Genomic DNA, 20,836 nt, shown 5'->3' with positions numbered 1-20,836 from the left:
ATTGGAGTCCCGGATGTAGCTTCGTATCTATTTTACGAGGAGTGTATTTTCCAGTTAAACACTCGTGTGAATAAAAATGTCTATACCTTTGTCGCAGTTAGTTCCTCTGTAGCCTGGTGAGCAGGTACATTCGTAGCCTTTAGGCAAGGTCGTACACACTGCTCCATTCTGACAGGGATTGGGCTTGCAGTCATCAACGACTGCAATGAAATGTGGGATTTAAGTTATCTGAAAAAATATGTATAGTTCACTGAAAATCATTCAATCGTGTTGTAAAAGGCGAACATTTTATAGAAAAACTTCAAGAAGAAAAGCACACTCAGTGCAATGGCATATATCTTAGGATTAGAATTCATCCGCGATTGAACGTTTTTCTATACTAAGTTATTGTGGAAGGGAATATGGCTCTTATTGTATGTGCTCAAACTTGGCTTTTTTGTGAATAATGAAGCCCTGAATGATGTTACAATTAATATCATGGGTGGCGACTGTCAACACTAATTTTATAATTTCACATGGTAAATTACAAAATTGCTATGGCAACGTTTGGGGCGAAATTTCGCCATACAATGAACAAGTCAATCTACATTTCTCTGGTCCCTCTATCTGGAACAATTTGGATGAAGAGATAAAAAGTTTATCTCTGCGCTTATTTAAACAAACCTCGACTGAGCAATTTCTAAGTTCTTATGCTTAATGCTAGTTTAGTATATTCTCTTTAAGTTACTATCGCTCTTAATCAAACAATGCTCTGTCTATAACTGGTACTGTTACTACTTATATTTCTTTTTATATTTATATATATATATATATATATATATATTTTTTTTTTTTTTTTTCTCTTTCTACCTCCTCTTTTCTTTATTTTTCTTACAACCGATTTAAAGCGTGATAATTCTTGTAACTACTCAGCTCGTTTAGTTTTCACTATTTTGAATAGTTATTTTGCTTATTTAAGTTTAATGTGTTTTTTTGCTATGTGATATTCTCTGTATTATGCAAAATAAAATGGTGGTTGTTGTTGTTAAGTCAAGCTACGCCCACGATTGTAAGCGTAATTCGTCAACCACGGTATTAACAGGAAATCATATGGTATACTCGTGAAATTAGGGAAAAATTAGTTTTGTCAAAATTCTAATTAACAATTAGATTATGAGCTCGAGATTTCTATGAGGTGATAGTTGATGAGGCCGAAGGCCGAATCAACTATCACCTCATAGAAATCGAGAGCGAATAATCTAATTGTTTTAGTAGAATTCTTACTAAAATTTACTTCAAATAACGGTTTCCAATTATTTCTTAAGGTATTATTAAACTTTGCGCCTGAGAATGATCGCAAGGATTGAATTGTCATTTAGAATTGAAGTTGTGTGCTCGCACGCATCAGTTTTTTTCAATAATTTAAACTTTTTTAAAAGTCAAGCAACCGAAAATGTACTTCGTTTAGACTTCTCAGGAATTTAGTTATTCATTTGCATCAAAATGTTCCTTCAAAACCTTGGAAGAACGAAAAAAACGTCGTCATTCCCTAGACTACCTCAAGCCACTGCACACTAATGACTGATAGTGTTCAATGGCTCAGCCAATCAAATTACAGCATTTGCATTAGTATACTAGTAGAATTCTACTATTAATTATTAGGAGTTTGACAAAACACGCGTGAAATTATTTTTTAATTTCACTCGTCACCGTTTTAATTGATTACCCCGGCTAAAATGTTGGCTTTTTCTGAAGAAATTAGCCATTGTTAAATTCTTATAAGTTTACCTTTCTGTTACGACACATATGCCTTACCTTTTTTTTAAAGATGAACCTGTTAACTCAGACTCAACGTCTCCACACAGTCTCGAGTTTAGTTTTTAGGCCCCCCTTTGATTCTCGTTATTCAAGACACCCAAGAAATTTTGTATTTAGTCGATAGCTCGTAATATGCTCTCAATCAATCAATCAATCAATCAATCAATCAATCAATCAATCAATCAATCAATCAATATATTTAACGTGGTCGGTACGCTTAGCTAAAAGCTAGTTTACAGGTACGCCACGAAAAAAACAGGATTGCCAGCTACTATGACGTCCCACAGTTGACCAGGAGAAACCTTTTAAAATGAAGTTTTTAGTAGCAACTTGCAAAGCCAGGCATCATACAAGCATTGCACTTACTACGTAGTAAGTTCCACGAAAGTCGAAGCAATAATGGACTAATGAAGTTAACTACTTTTAGAATAAGGGAATTCTATTTAAAGTACTAACCTCCAAACGAATCTTCTATGACAAACCCAGCTGCGGGTAGGGCATGACGACTTTTCTCAGGTGCAATACTGTCCTGAACATTTCCGAGTTTCTCCAAGAGCTCAGCATAATCGGTCTTCGACTCCACTTTAACATTAGCAGGTGAAATACAGAAAAACAAGCAGACCGCCACGAGGAAAACTTTCATGGTTGTCCTAAGAAAGTCTCAGCCAATGTTCTTTCACAGGAAATACAACTGAAGTAGTTTTTACAAAATAATATTGACATTAAATAGCCAAGGGATGACAACTTGTGTCTCAAATTTTCATTGGTTAAAAAAGTGATTTTGTGTCATAAAAGAGCTACACGTTCTTCTCAGCTGTCGCTATTTATATTTTAGCATATTGCAGAAAGAAAATGATGTAATCTAGCGTTGCGGCGTGAATGATTTTAAAATTCTTTGGTTGATTTTGGTAGATTTCATTGAAAAGGTTGAAAAATAGCTTCTTTCTATCGCGAAATCTGTTGATTAATTTTTGAAGTGGACAACAGTGGAGAGAAAGATGATGTAATATGTTTTATTTGGCCAGTTGAATGATTTTCAGCATTCAGTACCATTGTAATTAGCCTTACCAAGAGGGCTATAAAATCAATTCATATCGCCCTCAAAAACAGGTTACACCATCTCTTTTTTTAAATTTGCAGAGAATTTTAACTAGATGTGAAAATCATGTTGCTCGCCAGATGTAAAACACTTCCTGAACCAATGAAAACTCGATAGAAACACCTTTCATATGCTTGCCTATAAAATGAGGGCGATAACATATGATGGAAGTTACTTCAGTTGTTGCTCTGTTGGACGAGGATAGATTTAGAATCGAAGTGGTCATGTGTGCTTTGAAGGTTTTTATCGTGTTAGTGTTTTGTTGTAGTTTACCTACTTATGGCAAAGTGGAGTCGAAGGTTAGCCATGCTGACAATATCGCAGCTCCCCAAAGCCATGATTTTCTGCCCGTCGACGAATTCATAGAGGATTCATCTGGTGGTTAGCACATTACACTCTGTTTTTTCTCTAAAAATATTGTTTTTCAGTCCCAGGTTGAATATTCTTATTTTTCGAGTTTGGGCTGAAAATATTCTTGCGAATATTCTTAGATTATAGGGAATGACTCTTCAATTTGTCGGACTGACTTTGATGCATGGTGTCGAAGTAACTTTCGAGTCAGCGTGCAGGCAATAAAGCTTGATATGACGCACATAACTTCTTGCAGAAATATTATTAGCATCGAACATACGGCTAGTGTTGTTTTTGTTGTTTCTTTGCTGGTTTTTGCCGTCTAGAGGAAAGAAGAATTTTATACGGTTTAGTTAAAAGCATATACCGGTAATCGTATTATATTTACAAATTTTCAAAACAAGGCAAAATTATATCCTTTTTAAATCTCAATCTCTGGCAATTCCTAAAATATTCCTAAAATTTCGCAAATTTCAGCCTCGGTATTCTTATAAAATATATTATGAAAAAGGGTGTCATACTCAGAGGAATTTACTGGTAGCTTTGAAAGAAAAAGAATTATTCCGTTACACGTGTACAATTATATTAATTCTTCAGTTTTCATAGACAACTATATAGCTAATACAGACTAATTTGACAGCGTTATGACGAAATTCATTGTCAGTAACTGGACAGAGGCATGAAAAACTGACGTCAATTTGTTAATTACAATAACAAATTGTCAAATTGTTCGCTCTTGTTCGTTGACGCATAGCATAAATGATAAATTCACGTGTCTGTCCGCATACTGACAATGAAATTAGCCAATGAGCGCGCGCGAATTTCTGCAATTATCGTAAAAAAACGCTGCAGCTGGCAATGCTTTGCTGGCTTTGCACTCTGCTTATTTTATTCGTGGATGCCATAGTTTTTCATCCGAATGCATGTTTCTTGTACCTTTGCTAACAAAGAATTATTATTTTTTCTTTCTCGTTCCAAATATGTATTTCGTTTTATCTGTTTGTCCACGATCTAGCGCTACTTTTAAATGTACTGACTATCACAGGGGCGTAAATTGGACCATTTCACGATCACTACTTTTTCGTTGCCACCGTGAATTTCTATCCATTCTGTTTTCGCCTGAATCTTTTATTTGTTTAATCCCCAGTGTCTAAACACAGTCAACACGACGCAGTAATTTAGCGGTTTACACCTGAGTAAAGCTAACACTGTCGCCTTCTTCTGGTTCAAATATTTGTTTTCTTTCATCACAGTTAGTCCGTGTGCTGAAAGCCCGTGCAGGAATGGAGGAAAATGCATACCCACTCGTGGTGATAGATTTACTTGTCACTGCACTGAAGGATTCCAAGAAAAAGGTAACTACTCGATAATAACAACCTAAAATTATTCTCTACATTCAAGGTATCCCACGACGATATATTCATTACTTGAAACTGCTTCACGAACAAAGCAAAACGTAAATGTTCTTTTTTTAATACATTATTTTTTAGCATACAACGCGAAAACTGACACGAGCCAACCAAATTCGGTAAGAATAGCTCTAAGTCGTTTAGATAACAAATGCTAATCATCTAAACACGTTAAATTAACAGCAGGACAAAGAAATCGCGAATCGTTGCATTTGTAGTACTGTGTAATCATCAGCCAATGATAGCTCGTTATCGGGGCATGAACACTCGTATCTTCCAGCTGTGTTTGTACAGTCATGCGAACATCCACCACTCTTTACAGCGCATTTGTCAATGTCTATTGGGGCAATGAATTGTTTAGTATAGTCAGTTTTTCATTTGAAGGAGTCAAACTGGCCAATGACAACAACCTTTAAAACATAATTAGCCAATGAGATCGCAAAGCAAATTCACGTCTTCTAAACCAAGCGCGAGAAAAACGCACGTCACCAAGCGACAATTCTTTTTGGTTTTGCCTCTCACTGTTTGACTAGGAGTTACCAGTGAATTTTGAAAATAATCAAACAGGTAGTGAAGCAAAATAAAAGCCAGCTACGCGCATAATCAAATCTCGCCTTCAGTAGATTTGTCTCGGCGACTCTAAAGGGCTGCATTTTACTTTGAATTACATTTGAAGCAGGTTTGGAGTATTGATCTAACTTTGCCATCTCCACCGGTTTCTCATTATTTCGAACAAAACTAGATCAATTGAAATTCAGATCCCAATTTATTTGGTTAGTATGATTAGGCCTGCCTTTAGCCGACATTGAGAAAAGTTAAAGTTCAAGCACCTATTATATCAATAAACGTGGGTACCATGCACTTCGAAGTTTTTCCCAACCGTTGAAAATTCGCTTCAGTCGCTTAGGCTGGCGACATTTGTAGTTCAGCATGTGAAAACATTATAGTTCGCCACTAAATATTCTCCGATTCTTATTGGTTTAAACTGAACACGTGACGCGATAGTGTTCACCCACGGAGAGACACTAATAGCCCATAGTGCCCGTCTGAGGAAAATACCCGGATGGATAGTATTCGTCCGTGAAAGTTCTGTAAACAAGCGGGGTTATAGAAAATAAACATTTGAAATTGTAGTAAGTCAGTTTTTGTCTATTTTCTTTTTCAAATTTTACGTTTGGCAGTCACGGCTTTGATCTAAAAATGATGACAATAATTCAAGATGATTTTTGAACCAGCGCGCGGAAGAAAATTAAGTGGTGAACAATAAAGACAATAGAGTGTTATGTCTCGGAACCATCGGTCTGATAGTCGCCCCTTGGAAATTTGATGTTCTTAAAACTGGCATATTTGCCCTCGAAGCTTCGCTTGTCGGGCGAATATCTGTTTTAAGAACATCAAATTTCCGCGGGGCAAGTAACAGCCGATAGTTCCTCGACAGAACCACTCTATTGTTTAAATAGGACATCACGGGCAACCGTTTCCAGCATTTTTCACCACGTCTACTTTGATCAATAGGTCATTACTACCATTCGTTTTCAGTTGACCAAGCAATTATGCCATGGAGCAAATGCGATGAACATACTTGCTGAAACACCCTTATTTTTTTTTAAGTGCTGATAGCTCAAAAATATGTAAGGTGAACTCATTTTGTCATCGGCAGATTGCAATCGGCACGTAAAAATCTAATTTATAACAAAGATTAGGAAAATTTGTGGTAGCAATTTTTGATCCACCTTAGATTTTAGAAAGGCCAAAGTGGTGTTAAACCCCGTCCCACAACTGCATGTTTGAAACTTGGCAAGATATTGTATTTCAAAATGCTTTCTTCAATTTGGTAATAACAAATGAGGGTTTTTGAATTTGTTTCGAGTTAGAAGTACTTAAGGTACAGTTGACGGAATTTCTGAAGTCTGAGATGACTACCAGTGAATACCAATTCATCCACGCTGGACCGGACACGGATTAAATCAAATTTATTTACAAGCAGAACAACGACAAATTATTGATCGGCTACAGTCCTTGTAAGTCGGATGTTTGATTTGGTCCAAACCATCTTTGTGCACGTGCGCATATTTGCTTTAAGCGTTGGAGAACTTTAATTCACCAGGCAGGAATTGCTAACGACATGCAGTTTTGTGATGACATCGAGATATTACCTGATGTCTCCCCTGAACGTACCTCTTGATCCCTTTTCCATTCTTTTTTTGTTTCCCCGCAAAGAGCCTGCCCGCAGACTATACTGTGTTAATCGAATATCATTCTCTGCATGTTATTAAGCAATATTTACAAACAGTCAATTACGCAGTTGACCCCTATATATACTCCGCATTCCATAACATTTTTCTTGCGTGTATAATATAATCATTTCTAACCGATATCGAAGTTAGTGTCTAAACCTCTCTTTTACCACTCAAACATGAAAATATGGCCCATTTCTTTATGTGGTATGATACGCGCGCTCGCAAAAGTTCGCAAGAGTTTAAAAATGAAACGTTCTTTGGACATCTTTTGCGTTTTACGAATCCTTCACGCACTCTGGACTGTTTATAGCTGCTGACGTCACTAGACTACGTGCAGAGGCGCACTCGTTGTAATGTTGTTAGTCATATAAAGCCTAGCACGCTTCCTCCAAGTCACTTCTGAGTAAGTCTTTAACTGTCGATCATGTCCTCGATTGTTAGCGCCGTGTTTAAAGCCACTATCGGCTTACTTGTGAACAAAGGCAGAGATAAGGCAGCAGAGAAGCTGAAAGATGGCGATGTGACAGATGAGAGAATTCGAGAGCTGATCGTACGCGAAATAGACGACATCAAATCCAAATTGGACGGGCTGGCAAGAAGAGATCTTTTAACTAGTATCAGCTACTTCAGGAGAGGTGTTGGGTGCCTTTTTGAGCTGCTCGACAAGGCAGAAAGAAGCAACCACGGTTCAACAAAGAATCTAGACTTCGGCTTGCGCTCAAAAGCAACTGCAGCTGCAGGAAAAACGGTTTCGTTGGCCGAGGGTTTCAAAAAGTTGACACTCACTGACTTGGACGATGATGACAAAAGGTTACTGACGAATTCTAAAGAAGAATTCAAGATAGCATGTTTGAAAGCTACAGAAGCCTTCAACAATGAGGCTCTAAGCACGTCTGATCGCATTCAAGCAATGGTTATTCGTGTTGCGGCGACAATACTAGAGAGAGTTGACTATCCGCAGGACGCCCTAACAGCATGTAGACTGTGCCTTGAAGAGCTTCATTCCATGCCTGCAGTTCAGGGCAGTTTTGCCGTCGAGTTCAAGAAAGGCTTCTGGGCTCGGTTTAGTAAGGCTGTACGCAGTGAAATTATTGTTACTGTCTATCGCTTAAATCGCGTTATTTACGATGTCACGCTAATGGTGTGCGGAGACGTCAACCGTGACATAATCTCAATTTGGCCTTGTGTAGACTTCAGAGGGGAAAACGTTTACGTATTACACGACCCCAGGGTGAGGGAAAGTCTACGGAAACTGGGTGTGGGACACTATTGGGACCCAGTTCAATGGACTTTTGGTCAGGGGAGGCTGAAAGCTCCAGTGTGTGTTGCTTCAAACAGCGAAGGAGAGTTCATCGTTGCAGACCGGCAGGAGGGAGTATCGGTGTTTGATAACACCGGTCGAAACATGTATTTTCTTGAAGCCCCGCCATGGGACGTGATTGTACATGATGTAAGCACAGACAACAGCGACCGCATCTATGTACTTATGAAACTTTTACCCCGTTATCCGATATCGGATCTATTTGAGTTAGACCAAATAGAATTCAAATGTGCTTGGGTCTATTGTTATGAAAAGAACTCAAGCGAGCATTTGAGTTACTTTCCCTTGAGGACCCTGAGGACCTTGAGGGAGCAAGCACAATACCACTCTCTCACAGTTGGCGACAACAACAACGTGCTGGTGTTGGGTAGTGAGATTAAGCAGTCGGGAACAGAAGTGGCCGTGTTTGAGCCTGATGGACAGTTTGTTCGGACGTTTGGAGAAAGAATTTTGAAGGATGCATTGGACATCTCGGCTGGTAATGATAACCGTGTCATGGTATTAGACAGAGATGGGGCCTGTGTCCAAGTGTTTAGTGAAGATGGCAAACACCTTTTCCATTTTCAACTTGCAACATCTTTCCGATGTTCTAAGATTGCATTTAACCGATCAACTGATTGTGTTGTAGTCGCTGCCGATGGAAAAGTGTTAATATACACCAATAAGGGTCAGTATATGTACGATTTCGATGTTCACGCAAACAAGATTCAAGGGATATCAGTGTTTGATCGTCGCATTGGGTTGGCTTGCACTGATGAAAATGGGACATCTAAAGTACATGTCTTGCCGTGGGGTAAATTTCGCCACAGTAGCGAAATGTTTTTTTAGGGAGTCGCTAGTGACGAAGAAGACGTTTTCGCTGATGAATTAGCCTAAGCTGAAATTACATGTATGCAAGGCAAAACGCAATGTAACGTACATTAAGTTCGGTTATTTCTTCAGGATTGACTTGTCAATTACTCCTGTTGTTTTGGTCCCAAATTCGCCCATTAAAATGTGCTATAAGTTCTTTCTTCTGCCAATTAATTTTTATTGACTGAGCCACACGAGTCCAAGCAAGAGTTCGAGAGGCTCAATTGTTACGACATCTACACGGTGGACACTCGTTCATAAGTGGTGTTCCTTTTCTGTCGTTTTGTAGACCAACAGAGTTTCTAAGTAATTAACCTGGAAAGTGTCTCTTTTGAATCTCAGGTTATTGTCCCGTTATAGGTAGACTTTTGTAGACTAGTTCATGAAAAAATGACTGTATCTTTTGCACAATCTTCGTGAAACTTCCCGTTCTTCCAGGAATCAGCGTTTCAGTTCAAATAGCTCGAACAGGTCACGCACATTTTTCATCAAGATACTTGGGTGACTTTGAGCCATTTCCGGTCCATTTTAAAACGACAATTCTGTGACATGCTATTTGGTTTATAAATACATGTAGTGGTTATGTTCATTTGTTGGTGTTATTTTCTTTTCGCTGTGGCTAAATGGCCGGTGGGTGGTCAAGGTCTTCAAAACATTAAATGACCGGCATTTCGATATTTTTGATAAATTTAAGGAAGCGAAGGAACCCATCCACTCAAAACTACGTTTTGTCGATTAAGAACTGCCAAGCGATCCAGAGAGCTTTGTAGATCGAAAGTATAACGCTTGGTTTATGCTGGGCTCAGAGAGGGAAACCATGGTTTGTGACACTTAGATCTTTTTTTAGGTCGACTGCCGCCCAAAGGTTTTCAGATCATTAATCGTGACCGGCAGTCCATTTTGACAAGTTTAAGAACTGCCATCAAGTAAACAGAGCGGCATGGCATGGAAGGAACGAAAGAAAAAGGAACTTAGGAAAAAAGAAAGCATAATGTTCGTGCGAATCCGTTTCTTCTATGTAGCTTCACGACGTGCATGGCTTATATCGAAAATAACATATAATTACAGGTAAAAAAGAATCTTTAATTTCTGTATGTGTTTATTTACTCTCACCGTTTGCAAAGCTTTTAGTTTGAACTTATAAGTAAAGGACAATATATTTAATCAAACCCTTAGAGGGATCACGTTATCAGAGAATAAGTTATGCTGACCTTTTCTATAGCTGAATGAACAGTCCGTGCTTAGATAAGGGACCGTTCATTTTTTATAAGGTAGGGGGGGCTGGTGGGATTTGGGGGGGGGGGACCATGCGAAAAAAATGGCTTTCGAGGGGGGGCCATCCCAAAAAAATAAGGGAAAAGGGGGGGTCACGTGAAATATTTTAGTAAAACTTTAAAATGGCATAATGTTTGAATATCAAAAAAATTGCTATAGAATAAACATAGAGGGCAGGATACAAATTTATTACAAACTTTGCTTCTGCTTTAAAAAAACGTTTGGCGACAAAAAGCATTTGTAGCTACTGAAAAGAAGTATTTAACACTGTTATTTTCGAATGCAACTTTCACCGGCACTCATCTTCATCTCCGCTGTCGTCGAGTTCTTCGTCGCCACTTGTGCTGCTATGGGAGTCTCTTTCACCAATGCTGCAAGAAGCAGCAATGCTTTCCGTCAGAGTGTACTCTTCAGGGTACATGAAGGTGTAAACATAATCTCTGACTTCCCGCTCAAGGTTGGTGGTGATTCTGCTTCTTGCAGCATTGGTGAAATAATTCCCTTCCAAGAGCTGGGCGATGTATGGCCCATCTCTTCTAAATATCGACGTGGCAACATCCTCAACTTTAAGACACTCTTCCGGGACGGCCGTTCTAGGAGGGTACACAAGGCATTGTGGAAGATCATTTCCTAGCGGGTTTCCAACACAGATTCCATAAACTCGTTGGACGTTGTTTTCAGTCCGCTTCCCCTTTCTTTCATTTGACTTTCTGCGGTTTTCTTTTTTCCTTCTCCTTTTGTTGATGTGCTGTTTGAGTATGCCTTTGAATATGCTGTTATAATTGCTCTTCTTATTTTCTAGTGCTTCCATGTCCTGCGTGATCTTCGTCAACTTAGCTTCTGCACATTTGATCTGTTTTACATTAAAACTGTGGGCAAATTCTTCGCCCTGCTTTAAAGCAAACCCATTGGACTGAAAGAGTGTGGAATCGTGGCATTCAACTTTTCCACCATTGCTCTGTGCTCTTTGATGGAGAAGTTCAGTTTTCTTCCATCACTGGGCTTCAACTGGTACCCTTGCATGGAAAACTCACTCGCCCTTTCTGAACAGCCATCCGCACCTAGAAAAATTGCTTCTTTTGCTTGTAAGATGTCAAACTGCCTGGATCGTTCAGCTGTAAACCTTTTCTTAAACGACTCGTCGCTTTCGCCATTATTGCGCATTTTGGAATGAGCCTCTTTCATGATGCTCATGTAGTAATGCGCTCTTTGGATTAACAATATAAAGAAGAAAGAGCATGGAAGTGGCAGGCTGGTTTTATCTGACCCAGAGAGCGTTGCTCTATTTGCAGATAAGTTTATTCTCAAATCGAAGTTTGTGGTGGATTATCTTCAGCATCTTGAAGTGCTTGAATTTAAAAGGAAAAAGACAGCAGAAGAAAAGGCAAAGTTAAGTAGGGAGGAGGATTATCCTTGGACTGAGTTGTGCGAAGGTCTAACCAAGCTTAAAAAGCTACGTGTTCCAGAACTAAACAAGTACTCAAACCACCACGGGCTGAAGCAGCATTTGAAAAGCAGCAAGAGTGAGAAAGTAAAGGCAATTGTAAGACATTCATGCTTGCAGCAGAAGAGTCCTCTCAGAGCTGGCCAACCAACACTGAGAAATGCCAGGACATTGACACAAAATGACAACAGGGCAAGTGCTGACAGCAGTGAAACGGATGAAAGTGACAATGATGAGTATGACAGTGATGCCATTGACTCTGGGGGAGAAGATGACTCAAGTGACGTCATTCTTGCATTCATCAATTCAGATGAGGAAGATGCCAATGAGAGGCCAAATGCCACACGCTCAGGGCGAGCCATAACTAGGAGATCCGAAATTGACTTCTCTTTCTTTTGATTTGTTTTTTAAACAACAGCTCTCTGTCCAATAGAGATTGTAAATATTGTCTTCATAGTGAGCACAATAACGTGAAGTAGGGGGATAATAGAGAAATATTAAAAAAGTTGAAATCTAAATATTGTTTGTTCAATTTTTTTTTTGGGGGGGGTCATCCCAAAAAATGACCGCTATAAGGGGGGGGGGCCATGTGAAAAAATTGGTAAGCTGAGGGGGGGTCATGCGATTTTTAAATGGTGCTTCCCAAATCCCACCAGCCCCCCCTCCCTCATAAAAAATGAACGGTCCCTAACCTTGTCTAAATAGGTCGGCTTTCTTTACTCCACCAGTAGATGGGGTCGCCAGCCGTGCAGGGAGAATTTTTTGCGCTTAAAACTCCTGAAAGTACGACTGGTTTCGTAAACTTGCTGTCGTTAAATTTGCACCAATCAAAGAATTCCATGCCATCTTTGCTTGTTTACCCCTCTAGTCTATAGAAATAAAGACGTACTTGGCAACCACATCATTTCAATATCCACAGGGCTGCAGCAGCCGTGAACGATGAGCGGGGAAAATATTGCTTTTTTAGCTATTTTTAAAGAAGGAGACCATGTAACTATGTACTGAGCGACTGCATCGTGCACAAATATAAGCTTGCAATTCTAACATTTTTCTTCTAGCCTCAGTTCTCAGTTGTTTTACCAAATAGCGAATTTAAAATAACAGAAATCAATTTTTTTAAGCCGCACGTGTTCAGTTTCAACCTGGTGCTCCGAGAAAGCTGTAAAACACCGCTTGAAAACATGACCGGCATTAGGCCGAAGCACGGGGACGCACACAGTAAATCAACCTTGCCTGAATTCAGACACGGCTTTGAAAGATATCTGAATTATCCTGCAAACAACAATGGGCTCCAGCTAGCAAGTGTTCCTAGATTTTGTGGTCAAACCAGATACAGATAGGTGTTAGACGCGCAACTCATCAATATAAAACGTAAACCAAAAACCTGCTATTGAAGAAGAGCATCTCACACAGGTTAAAGCCAGTGGCGTTTTTCGCTTTAGAAATGTCTAACAGACATTTCTAAATTCTGTCGTCGTGTGTGTCTTGAAAAAGAAAAAGTAATTACACTTTGCTCTCCCCTCAGCAATTTATTCAATTCTTCTTGAGGTTCTAATATCATTTTGTTTGCCAGAAAAGGGACTGAGTTGTATTTTTTACCTTGGTTAGACCCATGTGTAGTAAATCACCTTCTTAGTCGGTGACTTTAGATTTCCCAGCCTGTTGAACAAAAGTTTCTTTATTTCGCTACATAAAGGAAGCACCATCAATATCTTTGCTTGTTGTACTTCTCCGGTCTATAAATTAAAATACTGAAAGACGTTCACAACCATATTATTTCGACATCGCAGGAATTGTAAAAGATCTGCAGCGAAAATATTGTTTTTTATTCTTTTAATAAATATTTTGAAAGAAATAAACCACACTGACTATACTATTAGCGCTAAAACAGATACCATATGGCTGAACATTACCTGAAACCACAAGGAAAGGTTTGTAAATCCGATTGATTAAAAACCTTGCAGCTGGGATGTCTTAAGATGGATTCAAGTTGAAGGAAGTCTGAGGAAGGCGGGGGGCTTTCGATATCTTTGGAGTAACAGTAAACCTTTCTTTTTCTTATTTAGTCTTCTTGACTAGCACCATAACGATATCGGAATACTTAGATACTACTCTCTTAAACGCTCTTAAACTTCATGAACATACAAATTTGCTACTTCGTCTTATTATTATTTTTTTTGGTTGAGGCTCCATGTTACTTCACTCGTGAATTTTAGGATATTAATTTTTAGTGAATTATATTGAAAGCACATCGTAATTCGAAACTCCAACAAGAGACATGTTTCTCAAACACTAGGAAATCAAGAAGCCTCGGCCTGCGAACGCTCTAATGAAGAAAAAGAGAACAGACGAACATTTGAAACTGAAATCACCAAGGATAACGTGGGGCTGTTCACAAATGTAAATATCTTTGAGGTACGTAGTTTTTTAAAAAAATTTATTCTTTTATTAAATAAATATAGGGACATAAAAGCAGATAAATTTCTGCACATACTACATTTTACTTTTTAGAAAAAAAAAGGAATTGTTGAATGGAGTGAAATTGTTGCTTGGCTTTCGATCTTGAACTTATAAAAGTGTGCATTCATCGAACAATTCATGACCTTTGATGTCACTTTCTTGCTGTGGATTTTGGAGTTTGATTTTTGTCAGTTTTCTGAGGCTGATTTCACGGAATGAAAAGTAAAAACATAATTCGATCTTCTAATTAAAGTCCCTTCTTTGTCAAAAAAGAAGGAAAATTAAGTAGTCCTCGTCTATAAACGTCCCATGTCGAAAAGAAAAGATACATGTTTGACCGCTTTATTGTTAGTGACGAAACAGATGTGAAGTCTGTCAGAGTTCTCCCGTTTGTAGCAAACGGCATTTGCATTCTTCGTTTATCAGTCAACTGCTAACCCACACATATGATCTTCCTAGAACAACCTCATTTGGTGGCTTGTGCTATGTTTACAATATGCAAGGCAATTGAACATCCCTCCAGTGTATACCAATAATGGACTTTGCCGCTACAGTATATAACTGTACTCTCGACCCCCAAGTTACTGAGTGTGCTGTAAACGATTGTATAAAAAAGGGAGCATTTTATACCACTGGCGTTTAAAAATACCAGACTGCTCTTTGTTATCATAGCCAACCATAGACAAAAGGATGCATCTGGAATTCATTGAAAAATTAAGGACAAATCAAGTTCTTGAAAACAAAGCATAATCGACCATATTTCGAAGCTCTGTTAGAGGTAGGGTCTATTTTTTTAAACACTCGTTCGCCAGCGGGTAGTCAAAAGCTGCACTTAATTTGTTTGAACCTGAATATGGAGTTCTGACTGTTTTTTAAATATTTTGTAGCACTTTTTTTAAGTCCAGAACTAAAGCAAAAAGTAGCCCTTTGCTTCAATTCTTCCAGAAGGTTGTTTCACTTTATTTGGCTTGATATGCAATGATTCGGATATAAAATCATGACCATAGAGACCTAGGGTAATTGCGATTAAATGGGCTGGAAAAAATATTTTAAAAGGCAGCTGAAGATAATGCTGCTAACGCTGGCATACTAAGGTTAAAGTCATGCAGCTGATGGACTACAAAACTGAGAACCTTCGCATCTGTTCGACTTTAAGCAACCTAGCAGTGTGGTTATTTTCAAATTCTCTGTTAAATGCTTAAGTTTAAATTAATTTATTATACACTTTAAAAATATTACTTGATTCTGGTAGGCAAGAAAAGGGGAATTAAAAGTTGACATCAGCGAAAAACGTGTAAATATAACACGAGTGCAAAGTTGTAAAACGAGTGCAAATTACAACGAACATTTCGAGCTTAGTACGAAGAAACTTTAGGACTGGCAATGATCATCCGAGGTATTTTAAAGGCGGTCAAAAACGTCCGAAAATAGCCGAAGGTAAAAACACCTTTTCTGAACACTTCCGAAGATAACCCGGGCCCTTCCTAAGATTTATTGAATTCCACTCGAAACAATGTGTGATTACCTATGTTTAATACTAAATTGTTTTACTTGCAGGGTGGAGTACTCCACATCGAAATTATGGATGGAAAATTATTTTTCTCCATGAAATTAATTCTCTGGCTATTCTTGCTCGTGTGCGATGAGCTTAACTCTTCGTATTCACAAGGTGAATACGGTGCTGTATCTCCTTATATGAATAAAGATGGTGAATTTTATATGAGGGGTTTGAACCTGGTCACCTGGGTGTTTGTCGCGTGTAACATCAGGGGCGCTTTCTATTCAACCAAAAATTCCAGGATTTTCCAGGATATTTCTATAATCCGTCTTTAATCTGTTTTAAATTGTTCTTAAAATAGAGTCACCCCAAGTTCAGATACCAGCAGTTATAAAGGCGTTGCCAGGTTACAGCATTTCATGTTCATTCCATGGAACACGCCCTATCTACACAGCAATAAGGTGGAACTCAACAGTGTTGGTGAACACAACAGACATTTACGCGAAGATACAAGTGTACAAACAAGGAAACTACACATGCGTGGGCACGAATAAGTATGGAACCGACAAGGCGGAAGTGACAGTTATTTTTGCAGGTAGTAGTTTCATCATTTCATTATTGTTCATGAATTCTGTTGTTTAGATAACGTTGTTCACAATTAAATACTCGAAGCAGTTTGAACCAAACTGTAAGGATAACGGGCAAACACAGAACATTTTTCCTCAGGTTTCCCATTTAAGAATTACGCGTCTTTGTATGAGGGTCTAAGTGGGTTTAACTATTAGTCGTAAAACGACCAAAAGTCCAGAAAGACAGACTGACTATGACTGACTACCAGCCAGCCAGCCGCGGACGGACCGACGGACCGTGGGACAGACTAACCGACCGACTGACTGACTGACTAACTGACGAATGATTGACTGACTCACTAATTGAGACTGACTGTCTGACTAACTGACTGACTGGCCGACTGGTTGATTGGCGGACTGGTGGACTGGCGGACTGGCCGATTGGCCGATTGGCCGACAGGCCGACCGGCCGACTGGCCGACTGGCTGACTGGCTGAATGGCGGACTGGCGGACAGATAGGCTGACTGACTGCTGGCTGGCTGACTGGCAGACAGACAGGCTGACTGCTGGCTGTCTGCCTGGCTGACTGACTGACTGACTGACTGAATGAATGACTTACCGAGACAGGATGACTGGCTGGCTGTGTCACCTCTACTGACCACTCTCTTTGCTTCTGCGAGAATGAGTACGAGAACTGTAACGTTTATCCCCTAGTTTTTTCTATTTTTCATTTAGATTGTGGGCTCCAAGAGTGTTTTTATGGAAGGCGTCTGTATTATAAAGTGTTGCAACTTTATTGGAAAAATGTGCTTTTTTGCCGGAGTATAACAGCAGCCGTGAAATGCGCTTTAAGGGTAACGGAAAAGTTGTAAGTAAAGGTGTTTTAAGGAACATTTTGTAGACGCTATTGAATTGGCGTCAGGTCCGAATTCGGGAAATACTGCGCGAAAAAGAAATCTGCGGAAATGACCTGAGATCGAATTCATTATACATAGCAAAGAAAACAAACGTCCTAAAAGGCATCTCAGGGATATAGAAAGTCCTTTCTATTCAAAAGTTTCCGAATAAAAATTATAACTTTGTAGTTTCAGCCAGAATTTGCCTGGCATCTACATTGAAATGCATTGTAATGCAAATATCGTGAAAGGGGCTATTGATAGCACACAAAAAAAAATTGCAAGAAGGAAACTTTAAAAGTAACTTCAACTTAGCACAGTGACTGAGCTTGAACCTAGCTTAACACAAAACTAAATCGTGTACAGCGTATTACATGACCTCGCATTTTCTCTCTACAAACGCACACTGAACGAAACAAGATATCATTATCTCCATTCTGAGCACATCTCTAGTCTAGCTCCATCTCCTCCTTCGAATTTCAACACTGTTCTTATTCACGACTGTTTATTCAAATGTGCTCTCGTTTCTAATTCGTTGTGGCCACCATGTTCTTAGGATGTTCCTCAGGCTCCTGAATCAGAATCTATCCAGTCTCTTCTCTTCTGCTGTTGTTGTTGTTTCCAGGCTTCGCACCCATACAATAGTACTGGCTCCACCAGCGTCTTGAACAGTTTGACTTTCGTGTTTCTACCAACACTACGTTTTATATTATACACTACAATATTTATTATATATTGAACGAAAAAAAATGGAAGTCATGTTTTTGCGTCTTCACTGACGCGCACACAAGCGCGCGAACTTGACATGATTACCCTTAGAAATCATGCACCGCGGTCATACATGACATGATTACCCGTAACATTGAGTGTCCTTGACATGATAATTGTATAATCTGCAGCTAGATGACTTCACAGACGCTTATTTCGAAAATTCACTGTACGCTTTCGGCAAATTAGAAAAGAGATAGCGAGTTCAATGTATAACAATTATAGTTATTCAGAACTAAAGTTCTGTTTACGTGTTGTACTTCGTTTCTCTTGACGACTCGGGGAAAAGCGGCAAGTACACTGACACCTGGGTGGCTGGCGCTTTCTCACGTGACCTCGTAGTGCGCATGATGATGAGGCAGAGTTGTAACTTTTAATGTTTAGTCAACAATATTTATATTGAGAAATTATTTAATCATTACACATTATAACACAGAGATTTGTCTTCAAACAACATTACAAGTCTTCCTGCAGGAGCATTCAGAACACTGACAAACTTAAGATGGCTGTGAGTAACGAAGAAAGGGAAAATATTCCGACATCTATAGCGTAGCTCATGCGCGGCGGTTTAGAAGTTGCCGTTTGTATTGTTGCTCTGCCTGTGTCCTTGGTATGTTTCATATTATTAACGAATTCTAATGATTAAATAAAGCAAAACACTTTTTTATGAGAAGAAATGCCGCGGAACATGATTATTACAGCCGACCATAAAAATAAATTCAAATGTCGAAGTGTTTAGCAGTATTGTAGTAGTTGAGGACACTGAAACAAGCAAACAAATATTGTAAATTGAATAGGAACCTGTTAAAAGTCCCAACTGGTGGGAGGTTGACTAGTTGGCTATTTACAAAGCGTGGAGGAGTTGAATCTGGGACCACCAAACACAAATCCATCTAGTGTCATGGAGGAGGACCTCTGGATCACAAATCCAACGCCCTTAACCACTAGGCTACGCTGCGTCCGTAGATTTTGTTTTGCAAGCAGGACTCCAGCAGGACCTTTGTAAGGCTTTATACTCATAATGAAAACTTGGGATAAGTCTCAAATGCACCAGTACCTACCCACTCACAGTCATATGTACCTCGCAGATATTTGGAATCAAACGCTATCAAAGCTCTACCTGACACAGTGTTTACTAGATCTAACAAAATTGGAATATCTGTAAGTGAAACAGAACATCGTGCAGCAGTGTATACTAATAAATATTATATTTCAACAGGTACTGCAATGTTATATTTCAAAAGCGCGCTAGCTCCAGGGAATGTGGTTTTATAATTACTTATTGTTTGCTTGTTTATTTTTGTCATTTATAAATATATTTACAAAATATCATTGAATAACGCAGGGAAGCCCAGGGAAGTCAATAACTCTTATGTTAAGAGGTACCTTGAGACGAAAGAATGAAAATGCTGTCATCGGCACATAAAATGATCAGAATTTAGGATAAAAAAATAGTTAAGCAAAGCTAAATGCGCAAATGCGCAGAAGCAAAGGAAGAGAAAAATGCCACAAAAGCACGCACAAGCACACTAACAGAAGCAAAATATACTTATACCAAGAGAACTGACTTAAGTTTAGAGGAGAACACATCAATACCAGAGGGATTCTGAATTTTTGTGCTGAGAGAATTAAGCAATTTGGGGGCTTGAAAACGGAGTGAGAATTTCCTTACATTTGCCCTACAGTAGGGCAAATGGAAGGAATTACAGAGAGAGGATTTTTAAAACAGTAAAGGAAAGTTTGTAGTGTTTCTACATTATAATGTAGAAAAAAAAACAAAAAAGAAAGAAGAGAGGACAACGAGACTCAACCCAAAAGGTTAATTAATATTATTTTCACTTTTTTTTACATTACGTATTTTTTGAGTAAATTTCCCTCAAATGAAATTAAAACTGTACTATATAAAGAGTTCACCAATTTTTTTTTCCCAGCTGAAACCATTAGTTGCCACTGTTTTACTTATTATATTGCGTATTTGTATATTAACAGACGTCTGTCGGCAAACGATATTAAAATTCTACCTGACGGAGTGTTTGCTAACTTTGAAAGCCTTTATTTTCTGTAAGCATAAAGACCTTTACCCGAAGCTCTCGAACAGATATGCAGAAAATAAGACTTTTTTTTCTATTTTAAGATCATTTCTCACGCATCAAGAAAAAAGTGTGGAGATCTAAGATGGCAGATGCAAGTAAACCCTATTATGTATCTTATCAGAACGAAAGGGCTCTGCATCTCCCCCCTTTTCTCTTTACCCATGAAAAATCGCTAGTGCACGCGTCAACTTCATACTCTGACTGGCTCTCCTTTAACATGCGCGTGCAAGTTAGCGGGGAGGGGAGAGTTTAGGGACTGACTAGGCGACAGTGTGTAAGAACCGCACGTCAGTGATCATTACAATTTGCTGCGATTACTCCTCAAAATAACTCTATCTGTGAAAGCTTCGTCACTCTTTCCATTCCGATTGTTCGCTATTCTCAGTTGAATCTCTAAGCCCAAATCTTCGTCTTTACCAGAGAAAATTACTTGAATTGTCTCCCCAAAATTCACGTTATTTATGTATTACAAATTGCTGAAATATTATTCTTACAAGTACTTAGGAGAGGAAAACAGTCCTCATCAACTTATCGATAAACCAAAAATGAACAAGACCTTGTTCTAAGTCGATTATATTCATTTTGAAACGTTCCCGTAATAATGGTATATCTGCATAGGAATTTGTTTTCCAATAGCTTCTCGTATCTTCCTGATTAGAATGGCTGTAAGTTACGTTTCTATGTTTGAACTTCCCTCCAAATTCGTCTTTCAAAACGCTTTATCTATCTTAGTTTTCCACTAAAAATGCTAAAATCTTAAAAA

General features: G+C 38.8%; 2 protein-coding genes across 2 annotated transcripts; one reads left to right on the top strand and one right to left on the bottom strand.

Annotated features, from left to right (window-relative positions):
• Positions 1–3: 3 nt before the first annotated feature.
• LOC145486328 (protein slit-like) lies at positions 4–2,592 on the bottom strand. The gene is made up of 2 exons (XM_081464969.1): positions 2,254–2,592; positions 4–200 (listed from the first exon to the last, which is right to left on the bottom strand). Exons 1-2 carry the CDS (start codon positions 2,438–2,440, stop codon positions 55–57), a joined length of 333 nt encoding a protein of 110 aa, XP_081321095.1. The 5' UTR covers positions 2,441–2,592; the 3' UTR covers positions 4–54.
• A 3,753-nt stretch (positions 2,593–6,345) lies between these two features.
• LOC145486281 (uncharacterized) lies at positions 6,346–10,145 on the top strand. Its single transcript, XM_081464923.1, has one exon. The coding sequence runs from the start codon at positions 7,321–7,323 to the stop codon at positions 9,043–9,045; it is 1,725 nt and encodes a 574-aa protein (XP_081321049.1). The 5' UTR covers positions 6,346–7,320; the 3' UTR covers positions 9,046–10,145.
• Positions 10,146–20,836: the final 10,691 nt, after the last annotated feature.

The sequence above is a fragment of the Orbicella franksi genome, chromosome 5 (assembly GCF_964199315.1).
Source record: "Orbicella franksi chromosome 5, jaOrbFran1.1, whole genome shotgun sequence".
Lineage (NCBI taxonomy): Eukaryota > Metazoa > Cnidaria > Anthozoa > Scleractinia > Merulinidae > Orbicella > Orbicella franksi.
The sequence above is the reverse complement of the archived record's forward strand: the minus strand, read 5'-3'. Positions and strand labels throughout refer to the sequence as shown.

Excerpts from the sequence above, each read along its gene's own strand:
- LOC145486328 (XM_081464969.1), bottom strand. The coding sequence starts at position 2,440 with ATGAAAGTTTTCCTCGTGGCGGTCTGCTTGTTTTTCTGTATTTCACCT. Across the intron at positions 201-2,253 it reads CATAGAAGATTCGTTTGGAG|TCGTTGATGACTGCAAGCCC; the intron begins GTTAGTACTTTA and ends ATTTCATTGCAG.
- LOC145486281 (XM_081464923.1), top strand. The coding sequence starts at position 7,321 with ATGTCCTCGATTGTTAGCGCCGTGTTTAAAGCCACTATCGGCTTACTT.